This window comes from Balaenoptera acutorostrata, chromosome 2 (assembly GCF_949987535.1).
Source record: "Balaenoptera acutorostrata chromosome 2, mBalAcu1.1, whole genome shotgun sequence".
NCBI lineage: Eukaryota > Metazoa > Chordata > Mammalia > Artiodactyla > Balaenopteridae > Balaenoptera > Balaenoptera acutorostrata.
In genome coordinates this window covers 183,028,876-183,039,943 of record NC_080065.1, presented here as the reverse complement: position 1 = coordinate 183,039,943, position 11,068 = coordinate 183,028,876, and the positions used below count along the sequence as shown (strand labels likewise).

Below are 11,068 nucleotides of genomic sequence, written 5' to 3'. Positions count from 1 at the left end.
CACTTAGTAGGTGCTCAGTTAATGTATGTAGCCTGAGTGGGTATCTCCCCATTCACGGATGAGGAAATTGAGGCCCAGGGAGCCCCACGCTTCTGCCCACTCTCTGCCACCCTCCCCTTTCCTCCACACTGCACTGGAATTGTTTCTTTAATTCTTATTTTCCCTGCAGGCTTTTGCGCTTTGTTCTCCCACCCGTGTCCTGGGAACAGTTTGGCTCCTGGCCCCCAATTTTCTTGCAGGGGTTCCCAGGGCCGAGCAGGCAGAAGGACAGCGCAGCAACACTTTGGGCAGGAGGTCTGTTGTGTGTGCTGACCCTCCAGGGCCTCAGCCTGCACGCCCCCTCGCTCCCTGCCCTGAGCCCGCCACCCCGAGATCCACACCCCCTTTTTGCTCTCTGGAGCCTGCCCTTCCCCGCTCGCTGCCGACAGTCCCTGTTCCCCACGAGTTCCATGTCTGTCATCTGGTCCTTGGGAGCTGTCAGGCCTCATCCGGAATCTCCTCCATCAACTCCCCTGGGGGCTGCCTGGCTGCCGGAGCACATCAGAGGGACTGGGGGGGTGGTCTCCCCTATGCCGGAGCCCCTCCCTCCTGAGCCTGGGCTTCACAAAGGAGACAAGGGGCCGCTCCTGCTTCCCAAGCTCTCACTGAGGGCCAAGCACTGCCCCAAGCTCCCTCCATGCCAGGGCTCTGCCACCCATGCCCTCGGGCACATGCTCTCTTACCCACCGCCCCATTTTACAGATGGCAGGAGTCTCCTTGGCCAAGGGCTCAGAGTGGGTGAGGGGCTGGACCTGGCTTTGAAACTGCGAGGCGCCAAGGCTACACCTTCGATCACCACGCGCTATAGACTGGGAGCTTCCAGGGAATGGTCTGTGCTTCCCCCATCAGGTTGGGGCTCTGGAAGGCCAGTGTTAGACTGGGAGCCCTTGAAAGCAAGCACATATTTCCTGTGTCAGACTGGGTACTTCGAAGGTCAGTCTTATTCCTCCTCCATCAGACTGGAAGCTCCTAAGGTCAGAGCCGTGCCTCTCCCTTCAGACTGGGAGCCTATTAACGCTTGCACACATCTCCTCCGTCAGACTGGGGGCTTCTGAGGGCAGGACCATGTCTCTCCCATCAGACTGTGAGCTGAAGGCAGGGCTGTGTCCAGGAGCTTCTGAGAGCAGAGGTCGTCTCTCCTATCAGACTAGGAGCTCCTAAATCAGGGCCATGTCTCCTCCATCAGATCAGGAGGTTATAGGCCCCACCATGGGTCATCCCCACTTGGTCCCCTCCTGTCCTGGTGCCTTGGCTCCCATCCCCCCTGCACACATGGGGATCCGTGAGACGAGAGCAGGCACAGCCCCCAGCCAGGGACCTCCTCTGGCTTTTTCCTGAGGTCCCATCCACCCTAAGCATATATTGAGCATTTACTGTATGCCATACAAGAAAGTACTATTCAGGGGCTTCCCTGGTGGTGCAGTGGTTAAGAATCCGCCTGCCAATGCAGGGGACATGGGTTTGAGCCCTGGTCCGGGAAGATCCCACATGCCGTGGAGTAACTATGCCCGTGCGTCACAAGTACTGAGCCTGCGCTCTAGAGCCTGTGACACAACTACTGAGCCTGAGTGCCGCAACTACTGAAGCCCATATGCCTAGAGCCTGTGCTGCGCAACAAGAGAAGCCACCGCAATGAGAAGTCCACGCACCTCAACGAAGAGTAGCCCCCACTCGCCGCAACTAGAGAAAGCCCCGTGAGCAGCAACGAAGACACAATGCAGCCAAAAATAAATACATTTATTTAAAAAAAAATTTTTTTTAAGGCACCCAAAACAGTGCCAGGCAGTAAGCGCTCAACAGAGGTTAGCTGTTGTTCCATTTCATAGGCGGGAAAACAGGCCAGGTCACTTACTCAAGGTCAGGTGGGCTGGGATTCCAGAAACCCAGTGCTACCCGGGGGGGAGACCTTGATGGAGGAGACCCTGATAAACCGTCTTTCAGACCCTAAATGCTGGGGGAAGAGAGGTCCCCTCAGCCCAGGACCCCCAGGCCACTCATCTCCTTGCCTTTGTCCATGCAGTGCCCGCCTCCTGGCTTTGCTCTCTTGCTCCCTCCTCCCCCAATCAGAAAGGCAAAACCCAAGAGGTTACGTGGCTATTCAAGGTCATACCACTGCAGGGCCGCCGGACCTCCAGCCTGGCTCTAACCCTCGTCCACCATCTCCCGCCCCTCCTCAAGCCCCCTCCCTGCTCCTGCGGTAGGAGTGGGGGCAGCCCCGGGAGAAGCCAGCTCAAAAGCGCAGGAAAGTCAAACGCCGTTTGATTCTGCCTCCGGGGCCTCTAATTGCTATTCCTGACACACACCGGAATTAGAAGGCCCCTTTCAAATATTTATACCTTAGATGTCACGTATTTATCTGACAGGGAGAGGACTCGGATTTGATGAGATCTGTCAACAGCTCATCTCCGAGCCGGGTATTGCCTTGCGGCTGACAGAAAACAGGACAATTACCTTCCGTGCTCCCTGGGCAGTCCCCAGGGACGCTGCCTTGTCGCTGATCAGAGAGGGCGGGGTGGGGTGGGGGTCTGTGTGAGTGCTCTTCAGGAGGGAGGACCGAGTTCAACAGGTTCGTGTGGAGGCCACCTCAGCCAAAGCAGGAAAGAGGAGGGGAGGACATACGGACGCCCCTGCTGCCGTGAGGGGCCTTGCCTCATCGGCTCTGGACCTCAGTTTCCCCATCTGGAAAATGGGGCTAACAGTGGAGGGGAGATGGAGAACCTCTGATTCCACGAAGAGACCTGATGGGGGTCGAATACCACCCCAAGCCAGGCCATATCACAGCATCCAGGCAGAAATGAGCTGCCAGGTGTGTCTCCCCTCTCCGTGCCTCAGTTTCCCCATCAGGAAAAAAATGTCACTTCCTCCTGGCGATCCTTCCTCCAGCTCTCTGAGTTTTTCCTATTAGAAACCCCATTTTTCAAATCAGGAAAGCAAAGCATGGCCTGCATAGACATTGCCCAGGCCCCACTATTCTTTGGGGGGGGGGGTGCGGAGTGGGGGAGAGCTCACAGCAGTGTCAGCTCTGACTTGTGTCTGGTCCTGCCTCCCCTCCAAGCCACACGCCCACCCTAGGGGGCTTGGAGAAGGGAATCTGAGGTTCCATCCTTCCTGACTACCCCTCTCTTACTCTTTCTATTAGGGGTCACTGAGCAAGCCCCCTTATGGGGAAAGAAAGAAAATGTGTTTGCTTTGGAACTGGCCAGCAGCTCCCTTTGCCTCTCTTACTCCCCCCAAATCCGTTAGTGTCCTCGCCCCCTGACAGCTGCAGCTGCCAACAGGCAGCCAGGCCAGGCGAGACACCTCTCATTTCTGTCCCCCTCCCGGCCTCCACCCCCAGAAACCACAAAGGGACAGATGCCGAAGGCACACTCCAGGCACAGATACCATCTCCTTTCCCCTGGCCAGCTGCCCCAAACCCCTTCCCCCATCCTGCAATTAGTCCCCTGGGGAGAGGGGACAGAGAAGAGCCCTCTTGGGGGAGGGGAAGCCAGAACCCCGTCCCTTCCGTTGCAAACCCCCCTTCCTTCGGCTGCATCAATATCCATTTTAGCCGGTGACCTCTGGAACAATTTCCACACCCCCAATCTCCTGTCCAGTTTCGCCGCCAGATCCTGGTTCAATTTCAACCCTCAATAGTGGTCACGCTCACCCCCTCTGCTGGTCAATTTCACCCCTGCTCGCGGTCAAGTCCAGCCTTCCATTTCCCGGCCAATTTCCACCTCCCCTCCCTCTCCCCCTTCCCCGTCTCAACACCTCTCGCTCTCCGGAGCAAGGTCAGCCCCTGTGGGTTTCCACGTCCCGTGCTCCTCGCTCGCTCCTGCCAGCCTCGGTCCTCCGGGTCACTGTCCAGCCGCCGCGGCCTCGGCCCCCGCGACTCCCGCCCCGCATCCCCCCTCCCTCCCCGGGCAGATGCTCCCCTCCCTCCCCAGAACAGCTGAAGGTCTCAGTCACCTCCGAGGGGAGCGCAGGGGGAGGGGAGGGGAGGGGAGGGGAGGGGAGGGGGCGGGGAAGCCTTGACGTCGCTGCCCGGGACCCGGCCCGGGGCTGGTAGGGGCTGGGGCGTCCGTCTGAGAGCCCCCTCCCCAGAGTCCCACCTCCCGGGCGCGCGCCGGCGGCTGCGGCTAAAGTCTCTCCGAAAGCGTGAAGGGGGATTGGAGATTTTATTTTCCTTTGTGCCCGCGACTGGGGCCGGATCGAGGCGGCCGGGCTGGGGGCCGCGGGATTGGGGCTCCCCCCGGAGTGGCGAGGAGCGCAACAAAGGATGCGCCGCACCGGGGTCACCGTCCCCGCGGCCCAACTTTGCGCGCGGCGCCCGAGTCCCCGGGGAGCCTGCCCGCTGCGCTGAGAACCCAGGCGTCCGGGCTGAGCCAGGGCTTGGGGGCGTCCGCAGGCGGCGCTTCCCCCCCACCACCCCCGGCCCCCAGGAGGGTATCCCGGAGCTTCCCGGAGGCAACGGGTGGCCGAGCCGTGCAAGGAGAGCGCGCTGCCCGCGGAAACTCCGCGGATGCCCCTCGCTCTGGCTGGACGACCCCGCGCTCGGCGTTCAGGGCCCTACGGGGCGCCCGCTTCCCCCGCCGTCTTTCCAGAGCCGGGCTAAGGTGCGCTTTTGCTCCTCCTCCCCCTTCCTCCCTCCTCCGTCTCCTCCTTTTTCTCCCCTTTTCACCCTCCTCTGAGCCCAGCCAAGGGTCACACCTGATCTTTCTCCTCCTCCTTCCTGCCTTTCTCCCTTCCTTCTCCCCCTGCTCCTCCCTGGGGACTCTGCCGAGGAAGGGGGCCCAGAAGAGGGCATGTGGGTCCTCTTCTGACAGTGGCCAGGTCTGGGGTGACACGCGCTCAAATGGCCAAGTGGCTACGGGACTACCTGAGCTTTGGCGGTCGGAGGCCCCCTCCGCAGCCGCCCACCCCCGACTACACGGACAGCGACATCCTTCGGGCCTACCGGGAGCAGAAAGATTTGGACTTTGAGGACCCCTATGAGGATGCAGATGGCCGCCTAGAGACCGACTCCGCGGGGCCCGGGGACTCCAAGGGCCCTGGAGACACCAAGCACGACTCCCCAAAGCACCGGCTCATCAAGGTGGAGGCAGTCGACATGGCCAGAGCCAAGGTCTTGCTGGGCAGCCCCCGGGAAGAGGTGCGTGGCTAAGGCCCAGAGGTTGGGTGACCCCAGGAGACTGGGTGGGGCGGCCAGGCTAGGTTCCCCCAGGACTTTGGGGAGCGTGTTTTATGTGTTACCCCAGGGAAAGACCAGGGCACCAGCCGGACACTCCCCAATCCTCCATCCGCTTGGTGGAGTTTGATATCTGCCCCTTTTCACTGTGCAGCACTGGTTGTCCTCCTCCCTCTCTGACTGGCTTTGTGCCCCTGTCCTCCTGCTTCCTGATTCCCCCCTTCTGGATCCCTCCTCACAGCTTCCCTTCCTCTTAGCAGCTGAAGGGATCTTCCTTAAACACATCTGAGTGAGTCAGTTTCCTGCGGGCACTTAAACATCCTCACCACTACTCTCCACCCTTCCTCTCTTATTACTCCCATTTTACAGAAGTGGAAACTGAGGCTCACAGAAGAGAAGCGACTGGCCCAAGGTCACATGGATGTAGCTTGTTAGAACTTGAACCCAAACCTGCCTCCAGTGCCCATGCTTTTTTTTTTTTTTCAGTACTTTTCCTAGAGGATCAGGGGGTCCACCACAAACCCTCAGTGGAGAGACAGAGAAGGCTTCAAAGAGGGTTATGGTAGGCTGTGTCAGGTAGTGGTTAATGGCACAGAGAAAGGTAGGAGGAAGCAGGGACTCGGGGAAGCAGACAACCTAGGACCAAACACTGCTTCTTACTTATCAGCTGTGTGACCCTGAGCAAGTCACTTGCCCTCTCTATGCCTTGGTTTTGTCATCTGTAAAATGGGGATAAGGTACTTACTGAGTGTTGGTACTACAAGTAAATATATGTGAAGCCTTTAGAACAGTACTGGCACCTAATCATTAAAATGATTGAAGGAGGGAGGTAGGGGTCTGTGTCGGGGAGAATCGGAACAGCACAGAGGAAGAGAGCAAGGGAAGCTCTATCTGCAAAGGCTCGCGGGTGGAAGAGAAAACTACTTGCTTGGAGGGGATGTATCAGATGGCCCAGAGACAGCAGGCAAGAGGTGTAGTATCGCCCAGCAGGGGTATTCAGAACTAGGCTTGGTCCCCCTGAGCCCTTGACTCCCTCCGCTTCCTTTCTGTCTCCAGTTGGAAGTCGACACCGAGTACTCGGACCCCTTTGATGCCCAGCCTCACCCGTCACCCCCGGATGATGGCTACATGGAGCCCTACGATGCCCAGCGAGTCATGAGCGGTGAGTGGACAGAGCTTGGGGGAAGGTGACAGGGTCCCAGGTGGGAGTGGGAGCTGACCAGTGTCCTCGGCCTCCCAGAACTGCCATACAGGAGGGTGCAGCTGTATGACACTCCCTATGAGGAGCAGGACCAAGATCTGGGAGATGGGCCTCCTTCAGGGTGGAAACCTCGGCAGAGCCGGCTGCCCCAGGAGGATGAACGGCCAGCGGACGAGTATGACCAGCCCTGGGAGTGGAAGAAAGACCACATCTCCAAGGCGTTTGCAGGTGCTTCTCTGACCCTGACCTCTGAATGCCTGCGTCCCTCTATTTCCTGCTCTGGTCACATCCCCTGTTTCAACTTACAGAGTAAATCCCCATCACCTGTCACTTTGGTAGTTTGTTAATTCTCACTAAAGTGTGAATGACTAATAGTCATAATCTTCCCAGGAGAATCTGTAACTTCCTTGGAAACTGAAACCCTATTTATTTATTTATTTATTTATTCATTCATTCATTCATTCATTCATTCCGCACCGCGTGGCTTGCGGGATTTTAGTTCCCCGACCAGGGATTGAACCCAGGCCCTCGGCAGTGAAAGTGCAGAGTCCTAACCACTGGACTGCCAAGGAATTCCCTGAAACCCCTTTCAGAGTGCAATGGAACCTACTCATTCTGCTCAGTATAGTGCAAGAATAGGCTTTGATGTTAGACTAGATCTGGGTTTGTGTCACTTGGGCAAATACCTTTATCTCCCTGAGTCTCAGTTCCCTTACCTGTAAAATGGGGATCATTCTAGTACCTATCGAATAGGGTACTTGTAAGTTGAGTTCTAAAGTGCTCAATTACACAGGAGCCGTTGTGGAAGAAGGTAGCATTTCCTGGAGTCAATTCGTAACTGAGTTGGGTAAGCCTGGTTAAGTCTCTGAACCTCAGTTTCCTCTTCTGTAAAGAGGGAATAATAAGGTCAGCTTTAAGAAATAAAATAACCTGGACTTCCCTAGTGGTCCAGTGTTTAAGACTTCGTTCTTCCATTGCAGGGGGCGTGGGTTCGATCCCTGGTCGGGGAACTAAGATCCCACATGCTGCATGGTGCGGCCAAAAAAAAAAAAAAAGAAAAAAATAACTTGGACCAGGAAGAGTTGTGCGTACCCAAATCTGCCCCAGAAGTTGTATGACTGTGAGGGAAATTGGAGCTCAGTGTCTCAGTCTACCTGTCTGTGTATTGGGGGTGGTTTTCTAGCTCTATGAGTTGGCCAAAATCAGGCAGAACTTCCCACCCACCCCTCTAGCCACACCCCCTGTTCTCTGATTTATCACTCAGGGAACTGCCCACCCTTCCATGCCACCAGATTCAAGAATGACCACACCCCTTTCTTGTGAAGGCTAATTGGTTGCTCGAGTACCAATCCCGCCCCAGCCTTAAGCCCAACCCCTCCTCTTCTGGGTTCTGATAGGTTGCCCTAAGCTGGCACCGCCTTCCTACTGAAATTCCACTGGCTTGCCCCCACCCCACCCTCTTGAGGTAGGCGGGACTTAACCATTTTCTCTTTAACCTTCTCCAGTGCAGTTTGACGGTCCGGAGTGGGAAAGAACCTCAGGCTCAGCCAAGGAACTCCGGAGACTCCCGCCCAGAAGCCCCCAGCCTGCAGAGCGCGTGGACCCGGCCCTGCCTCTGGAAAAACAGCCGTGAGTGGGGAAGTTGAAGATGGAGTTGAATCCCTCCCTGCCCCACACTAGCCACAGATTCCTTGGGCCAGGGGGGCTGGAGGAACTTTCACTTATTCACTTCATTTAGTTCTTCAACTAATCTTCGCTGGGTTACAGCGCCTGCTGTGGGCCAGACACCCAGCTCGGTGCAAAGCAGAATCAGATGGCGTCTCCATTCCCTCCGGCGTCAGATTCTGGGTTCAAATCCCTTCTCTATCTTTTGGCTGTGTGGCCTTGGGCAACTCACTTAACCTCTCTAAACCTTGGGCTCAACACCTCCAAGACAGTGCCTGCCTCACACAGAATAAAAGGGGATTTCCTCCCTTCCCTCGAGTGGGGTTTATAAGCCTGAGAGCAAAGAGACAGACATCTTTCTCACCCCCAGGAGATCTTGTGGTGAAAGTGGGAGGAGCAGGATTTTGAAGGGGTCCCAACTTTAGGCTGGGTGAAGCTCGCAAGCTGGGAGAGTCTGGGTGCTCTCTGTGTCTCTCCAGTCTAAGAGCTTCTCAGGGAACTCCCCGAGCCCCCAGAGCCCAGCCCTGTGAGTACCAGGGTGTGTTTATCACAGTCATTCCCAAACCTCTTAGGTGGGCAGTACAGAACTGCCTAATTAACACAAGCACAGGGTATTTTCTTTAAATACAAACAACTGTTTGGTGCTCATCTGTCTTTGACACTTTGCTCCCACTGCTAACTTCTCCTTGAGCACATTAAAGAAAAATATTATGTAACAAATGGTACAGGTGGGTTGGGGATACAGGATGTGGTGAATCTCATGAAAGTGATATGCAAGTGATTCGAGTTGGGGGATTAGGGAGGGGTTGAGGACACTTGGAGACCCAGCTGAGGGAGGCTGTAAAAATCAAGGTCGGGGTATGTGCTGAATTGGAAAGAGCAGCTCCAGGTTGACCTGGGTTCAGCTCCCTCCCAGGGAGAACTTTGTCTGCCTGAAAACCAGGCTCCTCTTGAGAAATCCGAGGGAATTTGTCTCACTTGTTTGCCTGGACGTCACAAGTCCTTGAAAGAGCTGTGCCTGCATCCAGCCCCAGGACGTGTTGGAAAGCGGGATTGCCCTTCAGGAGACCTCTGTCCCCACCCCCTAGGTGGTTTCACGGCCCGCTGAGCCGGGCAGATGCCGAGAACCTCCTGTCGCTCTGCAAGGAAGGCAGCTACCTCGTGCGGCTCAGCGAGACCAGCCCCCAAGACTGCTCCCTATCCCTCAGGTGAGACCGCAGTCCCCTGAAGGGACAGAGGGTCACAGGACTGCACGCTTTCCGGAGCAGAGGGGTGTGTCTCCAGCAGCCAGTGGGCGGGACTTCCAGGGCTGATGGACAGAGCTTTCAGGCAAGGGGGCGGGGCTTATGGGACCCATGGGCGGGGCTTCTAGGCCAGAGGGTGGGGCTTCCAGAGAGGCCACCGGCTTGGTTCCGACTGAGAATGAACTCCCTGTCACTGGAGGTATGCAAGAAGATGGAGAGGAAGCCATACAGTAGATCTAGGGCTTGAGTGAGATGGGGAACCAGGGACCCTAGACTGAGGGTAACTAGTGAGGAGCCCAGGACAGGACGGGTAGCACAAGGTGTCAAGATGTTCGGAGAGAAAGTGCCTTCTGTGTTCCTGGAGAGGGACCTCCACCTGGTAGGAGCTCCAGCCTGTCTTGATAGGGGACAAGCTCGGAAGGCATCCCCGCGGTGTGGAACTAGCCAAGAGCTTGACGCCAAGTGGCTGTTAATCAGAAATATTAGGGGATGCCAGCGTCGGGCTCCTGGGGGCCATGAGGGGGTGGCTTTAGGGTTGGAGAGTGTGGGCGGGTCTGGAGCGCTGGGTGCCCCCTCTGACCCCTGTCTCCAGGAGCAGCCAGGGCTTCCTGCATCTGAAGTTTGCTCGGATCCGAGAGAACCAGTTCGTGCTGGGTCAGCACAGCGGCCCCTTCCCCAGCGTGCCGGAGCTGGTGCTCCATTATAGCTCCCGCCCACTGCCCGTGCAGGGCGCTGAGCATCTGGCCCTGCTGTACCCCGTGGTCTCACAGACCCCCTGACTGAGCCTCAGCCCCCCGCCCTGGGCTGTGAGGACCCAGATCAGTGGCTGCAAACGGTGGAGGTCTTTCCAGTCCTGGAGGAGGCTGGATGGAGAGACCCCCCCTGCCCCTCCAGGCTCTGGGTCTTTATCAGAGCCGCCCTGCTCAGCCTCCTTCTGGGTTCTACGGATCAGAATTTTGTCTCGAAGCCCTCCTCTGGCCTGGAAAATAAATAAGTTATTGTGTGTTTCAAGTGTCCTTTCTGGGAGGTAGGGATCTCAGCCCCTCAGAGGGAAGAGGCGAGGCAGACCCTTGGAGGGGGAAGAGCATCCCCAGCTCCTTGTTTTGGGGATGGAGCTGGGGTTGGAGCCTGAATGGCTCACAGGGAGGGACCAGAATTCAGAGAGCTGGAGACAGGCAGGGAGAGAGAGGCATGGAGGCAGATAAAAACCCAGAGACAGTGGATGGAGACCAGCAGATTAAAAAGATGGAGAAACCGAGGGGGCGAGGCTCTCAGGCCAACCCTGCCCCCACGCTGCCCCTCCTCCCTACCGCGGGTGGGCGGGCAAGGGCTGATGCTGCAGAAAGGACATCTGTCCCCATGGAAACAGCAGAAGTGGGGGAGGGGAGCCAGGCCCAGCTGATGTCACTTCAAGGTGACAGTCGGGCAGGAGACCCCGGGGGGCTGATAAATGCCAGGAAGCCCCGATCTCCCCCCGCACCCAACTCCAAGCCTGCCTGGGGGGGGGGAGATACCAGCTGGGGAGGGGGGTGCGTCCAGCTCCGGGCACTGTTTTGAAGCCAGGGGCATCACTTCTCTGCTAATTGGACAGGTCTCTCCAAGGATAAGAGGCGGAAGGCTTGCGAGTCGTCAAAGAGCCCCCTCACCGCAGTGGTCCTCTGAGACCCCCCTGATGACTCCTCAGATCTCTTTAGCACTCCCAAATTGCCACAAATTCTGGCTTTGCTTTCTTCATGAGCCTTTATTGGG

At 57.2% G+C, this 11,068-nt stretch overlaps 1 protein-coding gene across 1 annotated transcript; it reads left to right on the top strand.

Annotated features, from left to right (window-relative positions):
* Positions 1-4,522: 4,522 nt before the first annotated feature.
* SHD (Src homology 2 domain containing transforming protein D) lies at positions 4,523-10,324 on the top strand. Its single transcript, XM_007169169.2, has 6 exons — positions 4,523-5,173; positions 6,266-6,371; positions 6,450-6,638; positions 7,916-8,039; positions 9,164-9,283; positions 9,912-10,324. The coding sequence occupies exons 1-6, from the start codon at positions 4,877-4,879 to the stop codon at positions 10,096-10,098; spliced, it is 1,023 nt and encodes a 340-aa protein (XP_007169231.1). The 5' UTR covers positions 4,523-4,876; the 3' UTR covers positions 10,099-10,324.
* Positions 10,325-11,068: the final 744 nt, after the last annotated feature.

What these genes read in the sequence shown, in the direction of transcription:
- SHD (XM_007169169.2), top strand. Translation starts at nt 4,877, where the DNA reads ATGGCCAAGTGGCTACGGGACTACCTGAGCTTTGGCGGTCGGAGGCCC. An exon ending in CTGCCTCTGGAAAAACAGCC is followed by an intron (nt 8,040 to 9,163) that starts GTGAGTGGGGAA and finishes CCCACCCCCTAG; the next exon opens with GTGGTTTCACGGCCCGCTGA. An exon ending in GACTGCTCCCTATCCCTCAG is followed by an intron (nt 9,284 to 9,911) that starts GTGAGACCGCAG and finishes CCCTGTCTCCAG; the next exon opens with GAGCAGCCAGGGCTTCCTGC.